Source organism: Platichthys flesus, chromosome 4 (genome assembly GCF_949316205.1).
Source record: "Platichthys flesus chromosome 4, fPlaFle2.1, whole genome shotgun sequence".
Classification (NCBI taxonomy): Eukaryota; Metazoa; Chordata; class Actinopteri; order Pleuronectiformes; family Pleuronectidae; genus Platichthys; species Platichthys flesus.
This window is the reverse complement of record NC_084948.1, coordinates 25430799-25451858: the sequence shown is the minus strand read 5'-3', so window position 1 is coordinate 25451858 and position 21060 is coordinate 25430799. Positions and strand designations below refer to the sequence as shown.

At 47.6% G+C, this 21060-nt stretch overlaps 1 protein-coding gene and 1 long non-coding RNA gene across 3 annotated transcripts in view; one reads left to right on the top strand and one right to left on the bottom strand.

Moving 5' to 3' along the window:
• Positions 1-13274, top strand: part of cdon (cell adhesion associated, oncogene regulated) — a 30703-nt gene extending 17429 nt beyond the window's left edge. The window contains exons 8-19 of one of the 2 annotated variants that reach the window (XM_062386523.1): positions 1923-2179; positions 2618-2792; positions 4445-4561; positions 5372-5575; positions 5724-5905; positions 6684-6789; positions 8391-8513; positions 8721-8912; positions 9693-9988; positions 10097-10176; positions 11538-11785; positions 12631-13274. In XM_062386523.1, the coding sequence (XP_062242507.1) occupies positions 1923-2179; positions 2618-2792; positions 4445-4561; positions 5372-5575; positions 5724-5905; positions 6684-6789; positions 8391-8513; positions 8721-8912; positions 9693-9988; positions 10097-10176; positions 11538-11785; positions 12631-12785 (2135 nt within the window). In that variant the 3' untranslated portion in view covers positions 12786-13274. Of the gene's footprint in view, positions 1-1922; positions 2180-2617; positions 2793-4444; positions 4562-5371; positions 5576-5723; positions 5939-6683; positions 6790-8390; positions 8514-8720; positions 8913-9692; positions 9989-10096; positions 10177-11537; positions 11786-12630 lie in introns of both variants that reach the window. The other variant, XM_062386522.1, reaches the window with a different exon arrangement.
• LOC133952187 (uncharacterized) lies at positions 347-8906 on the bottom strand. The gene is made up of 3 exons (XR_009920523.1): positions 8816-8906; positions 8335-8499; positions 347-1364 (listed from the first exon to the last, which is right to left on the bottom strand). It is a non-coding gene; the product is annotated as an uncharacterized LOC133952187 (long non-coding RNA).
• Positions 13275-21060: the final 7786 nt, after the last annotated feature.

Here is a 21060-nt window from a genome sequence, read left to right as displayed (position 1 = left end):
CCCTAAAGGAAACGGCTGCAGAACTAAAGTTGATTTACAGAAAATCCATCTTAAGTTTTTGAAAGTTGAAGAATCTCAGCTCCTTTCTGTTAAAATCATTGAAAACTATTATCCGATTCTTACCTTCATCAAAGAGGTTTTCAACTCTGTCCGTCGGTTTATTTGTTTGTTTGTCAGCAGGATGGAGCAAAAATTACTAAACCAATTTTCACAGAAAGAATTTGACAAAGATCTTTTTGTTTTAAGACAATTTCACTGATTTCTCACAACTCATGGATCTTGATGAAAATCATCATTGAAATGTAGGGAACTGATATATATATTGAATTTAGAGGGACTGTTGCTCTACTGAATTCTAGTTTTTATTTAAATCCAAACAGGTATATGAGTAACTAAAATAACAATCACAGATAAATCATGATTTGTTCCTCTAGTCACAACTTTAAGTTCCCTAGATCGTGCTTTTCATCAAATCCATGAATTACACATTGACATATAACATCTGCCCTCTAATCTGAAATTCACACCAAACTTTTCTGGGTTCCTTCTTGCGTCATGCACAAAATGTATATGGAAATCGGTGTAGGTCAAACAGACGGGGGTGAACACAGAACCTCCTTGTTGGAGTTAATTCAAACTGATCCATCAACTTGTCCTCTAAAGAGTTAAGCTCTGTCCGGTCTGAGGCTCTCGTCTCCTCTGGTAATCCTCCATGAGTTACTGTCACATGTCCTCCCAGGTGTGCTCTCCTCTAATGGACTGACCTTTCTGTTCTGGGGAGGATGAGCGATACCCTTCCTCTCCACCGTGACCTTAAACGCCTCCTCCTGCATCAGTGTGTCGGAGGAGGAGGAGGAGCTCCATCTGTGGTGGAGCCATGAGTCAGAGCCGAGGAGAGAGCGTTACGAGCCGGAGAGTGTGCAGGACCGATCGAGCGCCGGGGTCTGATTCTCCCCGGTATTTTAATGGTTGGCGTGTGGAATGTGCGGCAGCTGGCCGCAGTCCCAGGATCAGGTCTAGTGTTACCAGCTCCGGGCCTGTTTGTTTTACAGAGTAAACCGGTGCCGCACTCACCTAACACTCCCCGATGCTGGACGCAGGCTCCTGCAGTTTGCCCCCTGTGGCAAACCTCGCTGCTCCAACCTACTTACTCACTTGTTTAGCTTTTAATATTGAATTGTGTCGCTCTTTGACCTCGGCCGTGCGGCTCCGTGCCGAGAGGTGTCTGCTCTTGTGGGCAGCGCTCGGTGTCCTCCAAGCTCCTGTGAAAAATTCCACCCGGGCCGTGCCAAGCCGGTGTCAGCTGTAATAAGGCTCCCAGCGCTCCGGCTCTGCCCAGGTGGACTTCTCTGGCTCGGGCGAAGCTTTAATGAAAAAAGAAACAAACAAAGCGTGATTGTGCAGCGCTGCAGAGATCCAGCTCTCTCCAGTTATTTTATGTAGATTAAAAAAGGCTTGTTCCAAATTCTAAAAGTTTCCAGCCACCCCTTGTCCTCTGTTGACATGCAGGGCCACCTCTGTTCACCACTGGCAAGCTTTCATTACCCGGGGCGTATTCCTGTGATGGATGTTCAGAACTCAGCTTAGCCAAGAAACTCAATTATTCACAATAAAAGAAGCAGTCATGAAATATACCAGCGCATAAGGTTACACCCAATGATTAGAGATAACAAATAACATACTCTAACTGAGGAATAAGAGTACACACAAATAAATATTGAATAAATAAGACAGTAAACGACCCCAAAAACGTTTTCATATTGGCAAATATAAACATTTAGAAGTTTTCTCTAAATGTTCTATTTCTCATTTGAGTTTTTGTTCTGGCCAAAGAGATGTTTGCATTGGAAGTCACTTTATTTGATTTTTTTGATCGTGTATCGTTAAGACCTCTGTGACACTGAGCTTGTTCTCGTTGACAGATCCACAGCCGGGCTCCAGAGCCGCCCTGCAGCCGGAGGTGTCCCCCTCTCTCCATCCCATGCAGAGCGACGAGGGCCGGGACGAGGACTCGGTGAACGCGCCGGCCGACCGGAGCGGCAACGACCGCCCCACCCCAGAGGCGCCGATCATCACCAGCCCGCCGCAGACCCACAAGCCCGACATCTACGACCTGGAGTGGAGGTCGGGGCGTGACGGAGGCAGTCCAATCGTTGCCTATTTTGTCAAATACCGCAAAGTGAGTACTGCGTTTCACTTGTTTTAGTGGGATTTGAGTTTTACCACGAGGCCACGACCCTTCACTGAAGTGTTTTGCACTTAACCATCTGAGAATGAGCGAATGTAATTTCTTCATTAAGTAGAGGAGGTTTAGAGCCAGGGCCTGGATTCACTGAGAGTCGGTCCTTTCCTCTTTTAAAGTTCTACATTTGCCCCAGTAACAATCTCACTCTGACCATAAAACAGCAGCAAAACCAGTTAAGACTTTGTTGGCAGCAGGACTCAGTTCTGCTGGAGCTGGAAATTGTGACAGGAATTCTCGAGGCTGTTCGCCGCCCTTCCTCGGAAAGAGGCTGAACCCTGGAGGATTGTAGAGCGACAGATGATTCTTATTTGTCATTTCGACTCATGTGTTTGTATTTGTCTGTGTGTGGCCGCGTGTTTGTGTCTGCGTCAGGTCGATGAAATGGGAACAGTGGTGGGGAGCTGGCAGACGGTTCGCGTCCCTGGCAGCGAGAAGACCCTGCGGCTGTCGGAGCTGGAGTCCACCAGTCTCTACGAGGTGCTGATGGTGGCTCGGAGCACCGCGGGCGAGGGCCAGCCCGCCATGCTCACCTTCCGCACGGGCAAAGGTCAGTCCCCCCCCCCCCCCCCCGGCTGCAAAACTCTCAAACCCTGTGATAATAACCGTTATTAGCAGAGAAGCTCCACTTCCTGTGTTTCTGGTCATATCCCTGGGAACTGCTGACCCACTGGAAGACAAGACTTTCCCCCATTTTTCAATAAAACCGCTGGAGGATTAAGGAAATGTTCAGCTGCCTAAAACATCAACAGTAAATGTCAGGTTTTGGTGTCACTTCCTCTGAGTTACGGAGCATCTGGACATTTCTGGACTCGCTGAGGGTCAGCAGACGCTCAGGAAAGAGATTTATCGCAAAAGAAGCAGGAACATGCGTCAGTTTGTGCGTCGATAGGAGTCGGAAAATATGCAAATCACACCGTGTTGTCAAGTCGGGTTGTTCGAAGCAGCTGTGGCTTCTTGACACTGATATTTGTGTTTCTACCTTTAGAGCAAACCACCAGAATCCGGTTGTTTTGCGATTAATTGAAGAAGAAACACAATTTTCTACTCAGACGATTATTAGTAAATCTAAGAATCCAAGAAAACCAAGGAGTGAAATAGAAGCAGATGAGGAGACGGGATGAAACTTAATATTTTACACACATTACTCCTTTAAAATGTCTTCCTCCCTCACATTATCCAGTTATAATTCTAAGTTGGATCATACGACTAAAGGTTTTTGTGTGTTTGTTAAAGCCAAACCAAAATAAGGACATCTGCAAAAGTTCTGTGAAAAACTAACAATAATGTTTTACCACAGCAGGGTTGAGAAAGAAATGTCCTCTGGTCAGAAATATGTCCAACGCTGCCAAAATCCAGGGATTTGATCGTCTCCCCCGGGAGTTTCTCAACCAAAAAAATGCCAAACCAGTCAAAAACCAGGCTCTTGTGTCCAGAAGTGGATTCAAACTTCTCCACTCGACAAACTCGCATGTTTAAAGGCTAAATTATGCTTTTAATATTGATTCATTAATAAGTTAATTGACCTTATCAATGCTCAGTTCACCTGCGTGTTCATTTCCCTTTCTGGTGATATTTGGATGTAGAATTGACCTTGATGCTCTCACCAGCTCTTCTTCATTTTCCAGAAATATCCCTCCGTTGAGGAAATACTCAAAAACGTACTAATACAGTTTGAATCCATCCTATTATTGCACAGTTCATTTAACCTGTATTTATTTTGTACTTGCTGTTGTACAGTACCTGGATGTCACCAGTGGGGACTAAGGAAAGAACCTAAATCCTAAAAACAGTCAAATTAAAAGTGCAAAAATATAATAATCATCACAAGACCATTCAAATCGGTTTGTCTCTGTTTGAAAACATAAACTAGATTTTCTTAAGAATCACTCTCATGAAATCCTGATGTTTCATGTTACCTCTCTGTGAGTGTGTGTGTGTGTTGGATACACAATCACATCACACACTCCTTCAAGCAGCTACACGCTCAAGGCGTCAGCGTGGCCGCATGCAAACGTGAAACCCGCCCTGATAAAACCGGAGCGGCTCTGTGAAGCTGGAGGAAGTCTCTGATTCCAGAGCCAACATCCGGAGCTGCTCCGTGTGTGCGTGCGGTGGAGCCGATCGGCCTGAGGACCTGTCGGGCCTTGTTTTCTCACTCCCAGCCTTTTCCTCTCTCGTCCCCTTGTCTCCCCCCCTCAGAGAAAAGCACCACCGCCGTCAAGACCGCGTCCAAACCTCCCGTCGTCCTGATGCCCCCCAAAGCCCCGGAGGACAAAACCCCCAACACGCACTTCGGAGTCATCATCCACGACAGAGGTAGATGTGAACGCGAGTGTGTTCTGCTTACTGGAGTGTGTGTGTGTGTGTGTGTGCAGATGTTGAGCGTGTGCAGATGTGCACTGTGGGAATGTTCCTGATGACGTAACAGGGCTTTTCTCTCATGCTGGTGTTTATTGTGGAGTTTATGACAAATAGATTTCACCAGTCAGCCAGCAGTGGTGTCTACCTCCGAGTTTCCAAACTTCTCTGTAGCAGAGTTGATTCATTCTCAAACAGAAACTTATTGATGTGGATGAAGTCTTAGTTTTTTTTATTTGCTTTGAGGCTGTTTTGTTTTTTTTCCGTGAGTAAAAACAGTAAAACTACAGTTGACACCTGTAATGACTGTTTGGCTGAAGGATGCTCTGAGCAGAGAGCTGTGAGCGTTCACACGGCTCCAGGGTCAGACCTGACTCTCTCTCTCTCTCTCTCTCTCTCTCTCTCTCTCTGTGTGTGTGTATTTTGTGTGTGTATTGTGTGTATTGTGTGCATGCTTTACTCGAATTACAAGCCTTTGTTGCTTTAACTCACATTAGTCTTTTCACTAACCCTCTATTCTCTCTCTCTTCCTCCTGCGCTCTCTGACTCTGTGGCTAAGAGCCCAGGCAGTAAGTACACATTCCTCCACGACACGTCACTGTGATGTGTATCTTTCCTTCTTCTTCTTCTTCTTCTTCTTCTTCTTCTTCTTCTTCTCTCTCTCTGTGAACTTGTTCTGTCCTCGTGTGAGATGTGATGCTGTGACGCCATTTTTTTTATTCCTCTGCACCAATTCAATCATGTTTTTTGTTTCCTTGTACGTCCCAGTGCCCGAGGCCCCCGATCGCCCGACCATCTCAATGGCGACTGAGAGTTCGGTGTATGTCACCTGGGTCCCGAGGGCAAACGGCGGCTCGCCAATCACGGCCTTCCGTGTGGAATACCGACGTGGCCGCGTGGCGGACTGGGTCGTGGCTGCGGATAACATCTCGCCGCTCAAACTGTCCGTGGAAGTTCGCAACCTGGAGCCTGGTGAGTCCAGTGAAGCATGAGTTCTTGGATCCCTAACACATCTCAAATGATCTTCTGGGAACTAGTTTATTTTGTATTTCCACACTGATGTTCCAGTTGTTCCTCTGTCCTCTAACACATCCTCCTCCTTGCGTCCTCTCCTCCTCAGGCTCCAACTACAAGTTTCGCGTTGCGGCCATGAACATGTACGGCGAGAGCCCCCACAGCATCCCCTCCAAGCCCTACCAGGTGCCACAGGCCAGCCCGCGCATCACGGACCGCCCCGTGGTCGGACCCCACATCTCCTCCACGGACGCCATCAGTGACACACAGATCATGCTGCGCTGGACTGTGCGTACACCCCTGACACACACTGTGCACACGGTACCACGGATCGTTTTAATAGCTTCATTCCTTAATTCACAAAATGAGATGCCTTGATTTTTCCTGAATTAATCTCATATAAGTCACTTCCTTTAGTTATCAGCTACTAAGTTCTACCTCCACCAGGGCAATGTCCTCAAACCAGTCTGTTTATTTGTTGGTTGGTTTGTTTATTACACTAAAACAGTTGAGTGGATTTCTATGAAAACTTTATGGAATAATAAGTTCTTGGATCTGAGGAGCTGATATCTATACGAGTGTTTTGGGCCTCGGTGGAGGAATCTGCTCCTCTTAACATTTCTCATGCCCAAGTTCACAGTGTCAAGTTTGTAGGTGCGCAATAAAAGTATAATGTAGCATGACAAAGTAAAAGTATTTTAACGATACAAAAACTTTTAGATTACAAGTACCTGAGAGCTGCTGCTGCGTCTCCATCAGAGCGACGATTAGGACTCGAACACAGATCAAGAGGCCCTGTGTTCGTCCAAGTTTTTATTCTTCAAAGCCTTTGCAAGGATGTAGATCCCCCCCCCCCCCCCCCCATCCCATTTACTCAACCTCAGACAGCCTCATTATGTCCCGAGCTTCAGAATCACAGCCTCACTCGCAGCCCCGTACTTCTGCTGATAACAAGGCCCCGCCATTAGTCTCTGGAAAACTTTCCTCTCGTTTAATAATTGCCCGGCAGATTGCTGTAGTCTAACCTGATCTTTTTTCCATCCCCCCCCCCCCTCCCCCCTTACAGTATAGTCCCACGAGTAACAACAACACTCCGATCCAAGGTTTCTACATTTACTACCGACCCACTGACAGCGACAACGACAGCGACTACAAAAGAGATGTGGTGGAAGGTGAGTGGGAAAAAAAAAACTTTTTGTGTGTCTGTGTTACGAGTGTGTAGCCGGCGTGGAGTGTTTGTTGACGGGCTCATCCGGAGCCGGACGTCGGGCCCACGCTGGGCAGATAAACTGGGAGCCGGAGGGGTAATGGATACTCTCCGTTAAGAGTGGGCTGGAGGGAAGAGGGGGCATTTCTGCTGTTTGATTTATAGAGAGTCTGTCCCCGTCCCCGGGCAGCAGGGCTTTCTGAAATCTGTTTTTAATAAATGGTTGCCAACTAATGGGCCAGAGCTGAAATACGAGCCCGGCCAGAGGAGAGGGGCTCAGGTTGCTGGTGGAATGCTAACAGAGGAGCCCGGCACAGGAAGGGGAAGGAGCGATGGCGTTTAACTCCACCCGGCGTTTTAAGGTCTGAATGTTTGGCCTCCTGTCGTCTCCTCCCTGTCTGGGACCAGTGAGCGTAGAGTTCGTTTCCCTGTTTTGGTCAAAACGTTAAGGATGAAACCGGGCGGAGGAGAAAGTGATGATCTGTTCAGCTACTGTATTATCTCCATACACGGATTCTTCATGTCCATAAGCAGAATCTGGCCCAGATGTTTTTTGGCGTCTACTCTGGAATATTGACCATTTCCCTCAGAGGCTGATTCGTTGCCACTGGGCTCCACATGCTGTTTCCACAGAGTTTCAATAACTGTATTCCAGTGTGTAGTTGTAACCTGCTTCCACTTGATATCGTTATTTAAGTTCACGTTGAAAAAACAGATGTAACTTAGATTTGTCTCCAGCATTTAAAATGTCAATGTGGCAGATTCAGCAGGACTTTAACAGGATTGTCTCCTTTTGTAACTAAAACACACAAACTGGACAATAATGTAAAGTTGGTTTTATTCTAATCAGTGCATTATTATATCTGCAAATAAAATAATAAAACCATTAAATGCCAACATGTGGTATTTGAGGTTCAGTTCACATCTTCTTCCTGTTTCTTACATTTTAAAAAAACCTGTTATTAAGCATCAACTTGTGTTTATATGTGACTTAGACTTTGCTTCTGTAATGATTGTGATTTACAGCGCACAGTATTTTTAATGGTTCCCACTTGAAGGGTTCAAATCCAGCTCGGGGCAGAAGTCACACACACGTGGAGTCGTTTTCTACCAAAGCACGGGGAGAACAGCAGCTTGTTTCAGCCCCATTTGGGAGATTGTCGTCTCATCTGTGATCTCAGAGCACGTAGTTGTGTGATTGTGTGTGGTAGGGCAGCAGCGTGTGTGTGATTGTGTGGAATGGGAATACTGGAGGCCGGCCAGGACAAACACCGAGCTGCCATATATGGAGCTCATCTTGAGTAAAACAACTGTCGGGGCCCTTGTGGGACTGATGGAGTAAGAATGAGTGGAGGTGGGGAGGGGGGGGGGGGGGGGAGAGCGTGAAAGAACATGACCTCCATGAAGGTGTGAGACTTGGAGAGAAGGAGGAGAAGGCAGGAGGAACTGATTGTTTGTTTACACAGGCAACGTGAGTCAACACTGGCTCGTAGAGGAGGTGGATTCTCACCTTTGTCCTCCTTTTTCCTTCTTCCTCTTCCTCTTCCGTCTCTCCGTCCCTCTCAGGTGTGAAACCCTGGCACATGATTGGTCACCTCCAGGCCGAGACCTCCTACGATATCAAGATGCAGTGCTTCAACGACGGCGGGGAGAGCGAGTACAGCAACGTCATGATCTGCGAGACCAAAGGTGAGACAACACAAACTTTGTGTTTCATCAGACGTCCAGGCACGTTCCTGTTCCGTCTCAAATGACGGGTTCGATCGCAGTAATTACACAACGTGAACGCACTCCTGAGTTTTACGACACACAACAACAATGGCCTGTATTATACAGTTTGGTGCTGTGTCATTTTTTCTAAATGCATCTCCTCCTCCTCCTTCCGCTGTGCTGCAGCACGTCAGACCCCGGGGTCGCCCAGCCAGCACCCCGTCACCCCACCCGGGGCTCCTCCACAGGAGACGCCCAGCCCCCCCGGCGGTCTGCTGTACCTGATTGTGGGCTGCGTCCTGGTGGTGATGGTGCTCATCCTGCTGGCTTTCATCGCCATGTGCCTGTGGAGGAATCGTCAGCAGAACAACATGCACAGTGAGTTAATGGATAAGCTGGAGAAGGGGAAGTCGCTCCCCACACTGCAGGTTGCTAACTGTTTTAAAACGAGTGGGCGGGACCAGCAGAGAAACCAAACCTGCTTTCAGACATGCAGTGAACTCCAGATAGTCTCCTGACCTTCTCCACAGGGGCTGTTTGTGAGAATGAGAGTTTCTCTGGTCGACCGCCTCGTAAAGACTCAAGAATAAGCTCATGACATTTCTAACACACAAGAGAAGCAAAAATGAAAACGCACATCTCAGGATGTTGTACAGAAGAAGACACAGACGAACGTGTCCAGAGAACGATGCCGGTCTATCGCTGGATTGTTCATTCAACCTCCGGAGAAAGTCTGGACCTGGTTATCTGGACTTTCTCCGGAGTTCATGTCTGAAAACGGCAAAAGAATTCACTCCAATCCCAGGTGTCTCGTATTTCCAACATATTTGGCCACAACACAGCTCGTGTGGAATATTCCAAGTGTTCAGAACTCAGATATGGTTCCCACAGCGCTTGCAAAAGTCTTTGCCATTATTGGATGGAGTCTTTCCTCGACCTTTTGAATCAGTAAATACTTTTGGATTTTATAGCCAAAAGATTTGGGAGAAAGAAAAAAGCAAAGACTGAGTCACAGGTTAAGTTTTTTGGCAACTTGTCACCTGAGTTTCTGGACTGATGCAATAATAAAAACACAGATCTGTCTCTCATGGTATCAAAGAAACCAAACAGCTGAAACTCCTCTCTCTCTCTCTCTCTCTCTCTCTCTCTCTCCTACAGAGTATGACCCTCCTGGCTACCTGTACCAGCCAGCGGAGATGAACGGCCACGTTCTCGAGTACACCACGCTGCCCGGCTCGAGCCGCATCAATGGCGGCGTCCACGGCGGCTACGGACACAACGGCCCCGTCATGCCCCAGGGCTGCCATCACCTCCACCACAAACTCCCCAACGGCTTGGCGCTGCTCAACGGCTCCGGTGGCCTGTTCTCGCCTGGCCACCCACACGGCCACGATGGCACGCTGCCCCACGGCACCAGAGACTGCGAGCTCTCGCACCCGCACCACCACCACAACGTGAGTGTCGCCGTTCAGGTGCCTCAAAGTACCTCAGGCCCGGAGGCTGGGAGGCATGGTGGTGTTTGGTTTAGTGGCTAAAGGTGTGGTTTGTTCTCCTCTTGTCAGGGTGGAGGCATCTACACAGCTCTGCCCCAATCGGAGTCGTCTGATTGTATGAGCTGTCAGAACCTCTGCAATAACAACAGGTGAGAGAACGAGTCCCAATCTACACACACTACATTCATATGGACACAAGTATTCAATTTTAATAATATATGAACCAGTTTAAAACAAGTCTGAAGAAGAAACTCTTTCTGATTGACCTGAATAAGATACTCTGTAGAATAAGCAATAATCAAATGAAGACATGTGACTTTTCACAGCCTTTTATAACATCAATGTGTGACTTCACGACACATGTCCTGGGTTCCAGTGTAAATAAGATGGGAAAAATGGAAAGAAGCTTTAGAATTTCGATTAGAAAGAAAACACGTGAGGTAGCGTCGTACAATAAAATAAGTCAGGTTGGGGTTTTAACAACTGGCAGAATAACGTCACACTTTGAATGGAATATTAGTTAAATATATCAGTTACTCATGTAAACATCCAAATAATTACTTATTCTCAATACGATCAATATTCAAATTTGTGCTGTCCATGTTAATATAGTTGTTGTTTACAGATATCTTCTGCTTCTATCTTGACATTATCATTCCAGATTACTTTATTTTTCAAGATTCCTGAGTTTATTTTGAATATTAGTCTCACAAATCCATAATTTACCAACTGTCCACCGCAGTGATCGCGGCAGCTTTTGGTTTGTCCCGGAACAAACCAAGTGAAACTCTTACTGAACAATCTGTTTTCTCAAAGTCTCTGAGGATATCACAGAAGTTTGCCTGAGAAAATTAAATACTGCTCGAATTTCATAAGCTGCAGCCGAACAGAAGTGTCCCACTTTGCTCGTGACCCCTGTCGATCTCTCTCTCTCTCTCACACACACGCACACACACACACACACACACACACACACACACACACACACACACACACACACACATCGATTTGCCCTCCTGCTAGTCCTGTTTATGTACTTAAGGGTCCCCAGCATCACAGTTTACCCTGTGTGCACCCAGCCAGCAGCCCTAATGAGCCCCGTGTTTATTTACCTCTGGTTGCTGGGAAAAGAGGGGGTGTGGTGGTCGCCCTCCAATCCTCGTCCCGTTACACTGGAGCTGAGTTCAGGGAAACGTGGTGAGGATCCCTGCGTGACACTGTCTGCACCGGGGAGCTTCACCCGAGAGCGAAACCACAACGTGTCACAGCCATTTAGAGGCAAAGAGCCGGACCTTTAATCTCTGGCTCAACTCTCCTGATGGTTTCTGCAGCTGTGCGTTGCTGCTCCAGTTGTGTTGGGGTTGTGTTGGGGCTCTCATTGTGCTGTCAGGAGAGTTAGCACCAGGGTTTGCTGTCTGACTTCCACAGAGTTGGAAGAGCTGCACCGACACCTTGTAAACAAATATCCCCCCCTTTTCTTCTCCATCCCCTTTCTCCTGCGTCCGAGCAGATGTTACAACAAGACCAACGGCTCGTACTCCAGTGGCACGCTGCCTCTGATGCACCGCGTGGCGCCGTGCCAGCAGGACGGGCTGGAGATGGTGCCTCTGGGCCAGGTCTCCTCGCAGTGTCACGGCCCCGGCAGCCAGATGAGCTCCGGCGACCAGGAGGCGGAGGACGAGCACCGGGAGTCCTCGCCCTCGCAGCATTCCTGCTGTCTGATCGGGAACAATGAAAACTGTCCGGCAGACAACACTGGTGAGACTCGTTTTATACCAACGTCTTTCTTATTTAGCCCTGGCTATGTGATTTAATTAGATTTGTATTTATTTATAATAACTATAGGCTGGGTTAGTTATAGGTTTGAATGACCTCATGCCCTTGTGATCATAATTAAATACATTTTATCCATCTAGCACATTACGTAGGGGTTTAAACATAGAAAACAAATAAAATCATAAAAATACACATTATAATCACAAATAACAAAACAATAAAATTATTGATGTAATACATTTGACAGTAACACATATAAATGCAGCTCTTTTAACCCCAGAGCTCGAAGTATTAATAAGCTTGGGAAAAACAGTTTACAATCTTAAATCAAGAATATAATATGTCATTTTTGTGTGGAAAGGAAACTAATGAAACTAATGAGACATTCAACAAGTTGAATTGTGATATTTAAAGTTGCAGAGTTATTATGCCGATTGTGTTAACGATGAACAGTTGGGCAGTTTCCCCACTTTGTCCTGTCTTTGTGCTAAGCTAAGCTAATCTGCTGCTTTTCATGCAACCGTCACAAAATGTCAAACTAGTTCTTTTAAATATTGAAGTTTAAGTGAGAACATTTGTTTCCCGGCTGACACGGTTGTGAAATCCAGCTCTGACGTTTCTTCTAAGTGCCTAACGAGCATGTTTTTATGTAATTACCAGTCCTCATGTTGAATGCAGACAAAACTATGAAGCCATCACCACAAATTACACTGTGGGCCTCTGCTGAATATGTCCTCGTCTTTTTTTAATTCAAAGTATAAAGCAAACACTCTCTCTCTCCTTCTCCCTCTCTCTCTCTCCCTCTCTCTCCCTCCCTCTCTGTGCAGCGGAGGAGGAGCTGGAGTGCGAGGACCTGGACGGGCCGGTGCTGTGCTGGGAGAGTCTGGGCCTGCCGGACCTGGACTGTGACGAGAAGCCCGGGTGGATCTCCAGCAGCAGCCTGGCAGGAGAGCTGATCCAGCCGGGCCCACAGGAGGTCTGACTGCAGCCCACAAACCAGTACACCCCCACCCCCCACCCCCGCAGTGTGGAGGAACCAGACGGACAGAGAGAGAGAGAGAGAGAGAGCTGTGGAAATATCCCAGTGCAGCGTGAGAGGACCAGCGTTGGGACAGTCAGAGACACTGTGTGTTACGGTGACATGGACAGAAAACTGAGGACAGCGACTTTGGGGAAAAGAGACAAAGAGGACGGAGAAACAGACTGTGTCCCACCGGAGGGAAGAGACTATGGAACAAGATCCCCCCCCAAAAAACTCTTTAGATGACTTATTTATTTTTTTGTAGTAGAAAAATATTATTTCATATGAATGTATCTGTTTTAAAGAAAAAAAGTTTGTCTTTTATATTATTTATGCCATGTGGATGAGAAATACTGTTTATTTTTGTGGTTCTGTCGCCCGAGCGCGGCGGTTAGCAACTGTCCCTGTAAAGTTTTGTAATAATATAAAGAGAAGATATGGAAGAGTAAAGCACGTCCTACTTTGATGTCTGTCCCCCCCCCCCGATGAGTGACTGCCACAGCGAGTTTCCCAGCCTCCTTGATGGGCCGTTCCCCGGCACTGACCCCTGAACAGGGGGAACATTCCCTGCGCCGCTCAGATTAAGGCGGCCGCTCTGTGCCTCAGTGGATTCTTGATGGCTCATCACTTTACACAGAACGCACCGTTGCTCTGGGAGGACTGGTGACCTACTGGCCCCAATCTGCCAGAGCGGTGGGCAAGTTACGCTTAAACGGAGTCGTCGAGCGTGAGCGGCTTTTTCTCACACACACACTTGTAAGCATTTTAAAAACTGACTCAAAACACAGAATATTTATTGTTATTATTATTAAAACAGATTTGGGGGAAAATCTCCAGCTGCCACAGAGAAGCTCATTTTAAAATCTAAAGTTTTACCAGGGAGCTCATACGTCAAACTGTCAAACTTATGAAACCACATTAAAAATTGCACACACTCACAAATTTATCTCAACAGACTTCTAAACATTAATAATCCCCTTAGATTCATATCACATCCTCCCATTAAGTTGTTTCCTGTAGTTTCTGTGTAATCCTGCTAAATATCACAAAGACAAACAATCACAGATGAACACATCACCTCCTCGATGGAGGTAGAAACTTCATCCTCATGGATTTGTGTCATTGCTCTGAGGAGGAATCGTGTCATTGAATCATTGAATGAGGATGTTTTCGATCAACCCAGAGAAAAAAGGAACTTGTGTCTGAGAAGTAAAATATCTGCAGAGATTCATGCAGCACATTTTATTTCTTCCCCTCCCCCGTGTTGTTTCATAGGCTGACATCTCAAGAGGGTAAAAAAAAAATCAAGATGCAAGCAACCAGAATTATCTGCATGTTTTTGAAATATGCTTATCCAAAATGCTACGTTTTTTATAGTGCGAGAAGTTTAAATCCTAATCCACGTTCACTCGTCTTTGTTTCTCTCCATCCAGAGTCAAAAGCAGTTTTCAAACTAAAACTAAAGTTTCCAAATGAAAACAGTGGTGTGGATGTTTCTGCAGTGATTTGGGTGAAGTGAGCCTTTTAAAAGGATCAGGGACTGGCCTCTGTTCCAGTCTAATGACTTTTCATTCATGGTTTCTGTGGATTTCATTTTTTAAATGAGATTTGAGCGGCCGACGTGGGAAGCCATGCAAGGAACATGTGTTTTATTAGAACGTGAAGGAGGCGGGTTCCCTCTCTGCTGTGTGATCCTCCCGCTGCAGATAACTCATTCATAAAAGCCCTCGTAACTTCTCAGGTTTCAGCCCCAGTCAGCCAGCCCCTGTTTTCTCAAGGCTTAAACCCTTCATTGGTTTTAAAATAATCTCCGTGGTGTGCCGGCTGATTGGACGTGATAGGATTGCAGCGGGCAGATGACAGAGCTGGCCGTGCTTCACTGGGGGATGACTGTGGAGCAGGCTTCCCAGGCCTGGTGCCTGTCTGCTCCACGTCCCTGCCAGAGCCGGCTGCCAGTCCCCAGGCCCCGGCTCGCCTGGCATCTCTCTGTTGGTATACGGGTTATTCCTGGCACGCGGATTCACTCGCCTGCTGCTGAGGCGTGGCACAGCGTCTTCCGGCTGTTATTTTTAGTCTGGACAGAGGCTGTTGTGCTGCTGAGGCTGGTGGCGTCGGTCCAGTTGACTGAAAACTCACTTCTTCTTTCCCAGGAAGAGTTTCTCAGGCCTGAAACTCTCCAGTGTTTCAGATGTTGCTTTTGAGTAGTGAATCCAAAACTAAAGGTCGAGGCCCTTGTTTTCACATTCTTGTTATTTCTTTCCCCTGAAACAAATGTCATATTTCTGTGCAGCAGCTTATTGGAGTCTCGAAACAATGGGGTTAGGAAGTGAAGCTGGAAATGAAAGAGAACTGGTCCGAGGAGAGAGAGAGAGAGAGAGAGAGAGAGAGAGAGAGGGGATGCTGACAGATGCAGGCCGGGCTCGATGAGGAGAAGATAAGGGCCGGGTTGTCTCCAAATGACCTGTTCTCCATCTCCCACGTCCGTCAGTCGGCACCCTCCCTCGGCCCGGCCCTGCACCCTCTACCCACGCAGCTACACCCCTTCATTAAGGAGCCCATGGGAACAAGAAAGCTCATTGTCTGCCCTGGAATTTCTGCCCCTTTGCCGGCCGAGCCGACCTGTTAACGCCCGTCCCTCTCCCCTCCGCCCACCATTCTTCCTCTCTCCCCTCTCCAGCACACCCTGAATGGATGCACTTCTCATGAATCGGGCAGTGTGTTGTTAACACGCTCGATTCGGCCCTCGGGAGTTTTTTTTTTTATCCTTGAGATGTCACAAAACCCCAAGTGGAGCCTGTTGTCGTTGGACGAACTCCAAGAGCGTTCCACTGGGTCCCTGCAGAGGGGATGAGCTCACACACAGAACCAGACTAATAACCTCCATCCTCCCTCCAGGATATCTGCTCGTTATTTGTAATCAGGCCCGGGTCTCGGTGCAGGAAGGTGCTGACGCTTCTCGCTTGTCGCGCTCGGGAAACAGTTTATCGACTGCACCTGTTGGACTCCATCAGGAAGACAAACACGGCCTCATCTTCATCGCGGCTGCCTCCACTTTCCCCTCTGTCGCACGGCTCCGGATCAATAATGAGTCTATTGATGACAAGTCAGGGGGGGGGGGCAGGCAGGCAGGCAATCAGGAGAAACTCTGAGAACCTGAGACAAATAATCCACACAGTGATTTTTATTCCCCCAGCATATAGGATATCACTGCACAGACACGAAGAAGGGAACCTTTTATTCAAATATGCATGAATTATTTACGAGAACACTCGTTTTACATCGAGGTGTCTGTCGGTTCAAAGGGGTTGAAATGCCCCCCCCCCTTCCACCTGGGAATTATTCAGCAATGAGAGTTTGTGGCCTCGAGCGAGAAGCTTGAAGATGTCGAGATGTGTCGGTCGCACTTAACGAAAGAAAAACGCAATAAAATAAATAAAAACATCACAGCAGGGAACCTGGCTGGTTATTGGAAATAAGCAGAAACCGTAATGAAGAAAATATTTCAAGAAAAACACACACACACACAAATATATAGTGTTGTCTAATGAACCCACAAATCCAGATGGTTTTAATAATGAACGCTGTGTAACACAAAGGGCGAAGTATTTGAAATTGAAACCACAACCTCAGGTCTGCTCGGTGTCACGCTCTGTAAGTTTATATGGTTCAGTCCAGTCTGGAGTTAAAGGATCACTTTTTATACACAGAAATATTTATCCTCTTGTTATTTACCTCTAATGGGTTTTTAGTCACGGGGATCGTTTTTCCTTTGACTCCGAAAACAGTGGAGCTGAAAACGACATTTAACAAAAAGCAGCAGCTGCGTGTTTGTCCCGAGACGATGTGGAAGTTTATATGAAAAATTAATTTCATTGTTCTCTTAAGACAGTTTCAAAATAAGAGTGGCTCCAATGAAATGAAAAATAACCTGTCACCGAAACATGGAAAAGTTTTTAGACGACTTCACATTTCAGATCCCGGAAAAAAAAAACTACATTTACTTTATTTCTGTACAGCTGAACTTTCTACTTCTCTACATTTTACAATTAATTGTTTTACATGTTTAAACAGTTTTGTTTATATTCTATAATAATTAGAAAACAATTGGTCTATTGATCCAATCAGAGCAGGCAGGTTCCAATAGGCCCCGCCTCCTCAGAGACCCAGCCATTAGTTAATATGACGATGTGTCAGTAGATTAATCTTCAGCCTTATTCATATGAGTCTGTTTCATACTTGTGTTAAACAGAACATCTGGGCCCAGTTAATGAGGCTACACTCTGCAAGTACTTTTACTTTTAATACTTAAATATATATTCAATAAAGTACTTACTTTTACTCTGGTAGAAAAGGTAATGTGGAACTTTTACTCTTTCAAAACTGTCTTGTTTTCAAACTTTTCAAACATTAGTTACAACCTGAGGACTTATCACTTGACAAAGTTCAAGACAGACACCTGACCTCCTGTGTCAATGTGTCCAAAATGATCTGCATGGCCTGAAACCAGGGAAAACACATCTGAGAACATGATGCTGGGACGTTTGAACGAATCACTTCATGCACACGATGGTCATGAGCTTTGAAAAGAGAAAGTGACGCAGCAGAAGTTTGAGGACGTCCTCAGTCGTCCTCCACGTCCAGCCGGGTGAAGTAGAAGGTGATCCTGGCCCCTTCCTCCGTGTCGTACAGGGCCTGGCAGGTGTACATCCCCCCCGCCTCCCTCTGCAGCCCCTCAATGACCAGGGCCGAGGTGTTGACCGGCACCTGCAAGCGGCCCAGGCTGCCGGACTGAGCCTGCAGCTTGGGGCCTTGACCGTAGTTGTACGCCACCGCCATGTTGCTGTCAGTTCCCGGTTTGGTGAAGCCCCAGATGAAGATGCTGGGCATGATGGAGCCGCAGTCCAACGTGACGGAGCCCCCCGCCGCTGCCGTGACGTGGGAGCGGATGTACTCCACCTCCTCGGGGTCGAATATCTCCAGACCTTGGAACACAGGAAAGCAGGAGTCAGTTACGCACGTGTTGCTTTCTACACATCGATAAACAACTGCGTCTCCAGGTGACGTGTGGACAGATTTATGTCCCAGTGTCTTCAGGACACTTTTACAAGAGCTCACAGTTCCCTGGGAATCGGCTGCGTCAGCTCTCGAGGACGAACACACCTCATTAATTACTCTCACAGGTTTTCAAGCCTCTGGCACAGATGGGACTTTATGGCCTTCTCAGCAAAGTCCTACTCACCTGAGCTAAAGCACAATGAGATCTTACCGTGCAGAGGAAGAGCCAGTGAGCAGAGGAGCAGGAAGATGTTCGGAACCATCCTCAGGCCGTGTGTCTGCTCTCCGGTCCCGATGAGAGTGAGTGCGGCTGCAGGAGAATTCTTTCAGAACTTCACTGAGATCACAGTAAATTATTCATCAGTGTTTCCACCTCCTCGTTCTGTCTCTCTCTCTCTCTCTCTCTCCCCGGCTCATGACCAAGCTAATGGCCGGACCTGCGAGTGAGGGGTGTAGGGTGTCAGGGTGATGCCATCGCCTCATCTATTATTGAGCGAAGAGATGGAGATAGGCTTTCTAGAAATTCCATCACCTCCAACGTGAAATGCAAACAGGGGGAAATGCTCCCGTGCAAACATCCGCCAGTTACTGTTTACCCTGTGATGCATGAGGCCGGAATAAATTCACCTCAGATTCATGTCGTCTACCTGCTGCCTCTCTCGTTGACTCACTCTATAGAGCTGCCTCGTGTCCCTGCTTGTGCGGATGTGAATCGTGGGAGCAGAGCACAAAGAGACGCCCAGAACTGCATGTGTTAATACATATTTAATTCATGGGTATTAGCCCTGTAAAGTAGGACACAGCTGTAATAAATGGACAACATTTAGGAGGAGACAAACAGTGAGCGTCAGTGGTTGTAGCCGTGCAGCAGTTAAAAAAACTCTATTTCCCAGAAGCTCCGGTTAATATTCGGGCCTGTGAGCTGCAAGCAAACACAGGCCGAAGCTGAACGCAGCCCATAAAACGTGCTCTTTTACTGGAGGCAACCCCAGACTGAGGAGAAGGCTCTAATTAGTGCTCTGCTCCTTTGGGGGGGGTAAGAGCAGGACTATATTTAGAAAGCTGCTGGAGGACAGACAGATGTAGTAAAACTGGGATATGAAACAACATGGTTTCTGAGTGTGGAGCGACTGATGAGGAGTGGCCGATCTGTCTGAGAAGCTCATTGCACTGAGGTGTTCAGAGGAGTCGATCACACAGGGAAATATAGATCTGTGTGGGACAGATGAGAATGGAGCCGCAGCATTGAGGAGTGTGGTCGAGCACAGAGCGTGCAACGTGCAGGAGTTTCTACAAACTGAGAATAACGACCACTTAACAGGGAATCAACAAATGTGGGAAAGTGGTGTTTTCTTTTGGAATGAAACAACTTGCTGGAAGTCGGTTTCATGTTAGTTGCTCCCCACCGAGCCAGGACACTAACAGCACGGTCACTGCACCATGTGTTGTTCACTGTGAAAGGCAGGATCAGGTGTCCCAGCGGCCGGTCGGACAGGAATCCATTAGGACGACTCAAAAACAGAATATGTTCAAAACGAGATGGTTTAGCATTGAAACCGAAGCTGCTTTCAGACAAGCTCTGAAACTCCTGATATTCTCCACAGGGGCGCTTTGCAAGAATGAAAAATGTCAGAGTGAGAATGTCCTCCTGACTTTAGTTTATTAAAAACAGATCATTTCCACTGAGACCAACAAACAGCAGGAGATTAAAGATGCTTCTAACACGGAACAGATGCAAAACTGAAAAAAGACGTAAATATCCCAGGAAGACTCCGGCAAAGATGACAAGAGGGATTTTGGTGATAAGAATCGAACCCACGGGATCCCTGCAGGCAGCATTGATACACTGCGTCCGGCCTCTGCCTGCTGCACCACCCTCCGGAGGGTTCTGTGTTGATGTGTCGTTGCTGAGCTGCGTCGTGCACGTGTGAAGGACAAACGCCGGAGAAAGTCCGGTCCCACTTCTGCAGACATCCTCCGGAGGTGCTGTCTGAAAACAGCTCAACAGAGTCAAATGGTTTTCTACCACGTGGAGCCAATGAAAAGTGAAATAGATAAAAAATGATCCTCAACATAACACGTTCATTCCGAGCACAGAACAAATGGAAGGTCATGCCAGTGCAGCTCAACCACCGGGTTGCAGCTGCTACCTCAGGCGATAATGTTCCCGCTATGACAAAGGAGAGAGGGAGTGTGATTTGTCATTAATGGGACCAGTAAGGCCCTTTCTGCCGGGGTAAGAGCTGAATTCTTTACTGGTGAAGCACGTCCTGCCACATCTGCTGGCCGCCTGCCTGATTTGCTACTTTGAGAAAAGACGACCGGGCGACTGGAAACTGTGAGTCGAGAAAATGGCCCCGGCCTTTTGGGCGGGCGGGCGGGCGGGGGGGCAGGGGGGCAGAGTTAGCGACAAAATCAGAGTTGCATCTTATCTGGACTCTGAGCCCCGTTTAAAAAAAACACTTTGTTTTGGGTCTTGGCAGAAGATAAGAGAAGAGAATCAGACCCACGGGGATCTGGGGAACACATTAACCAGCCCAACATGTGCCCCCCCCCCGACTGGGAGAGCTTGGCAACGCGTGGAGCGAAGCTGGCAGAACAGGTGGGTTCCTTGAGCGCGCCCTGTGATTAGACCAGTCATTACCACTGGCATTGTTTCAGGCCCAGCCAGCCTCTCATCTCACGGGACCACCTGCACCGGAATGTGTTCCCGAGTCCTGACGGCAGATGATCTCGTCTGTGGAGTGAGGATGTGGTTCCACTCAGCGTCGGAAGAGATTCCTTAGTTTTTCCACTGCAGCCGTCGTGTTCACGTGAGATCGTCTCTGTGCCCTGCCGCTCCTCAGGTTCGAGTCCCAAACATCTCACGCTGGCTGTGAGGCCTCTTCCTCCTCCTCCTCCTCCTCCTCTTCAGTTGACAGGGACCACACATCGAGGAGGCAGAGCGAGTCTGTTGCTCTACTCTGCTCGACAGGCTCACATATATTTGCCGACCCATCGTATATTTCAGCTCCGTTGTCGTTTATCAGCCGAGTGGAGGTGAACGGGGCTCTGCAGAGGCATGTGCTCGTAAAGTACAAGCCCCCCCCTCCTGTGACCCCCCCCCGCTGGGCCTCTACCTGAATCCCAGAGCAGACTGCAGCCACAGCTGACTGGCCTTGGGACGAGGGCAGCAGGAAGG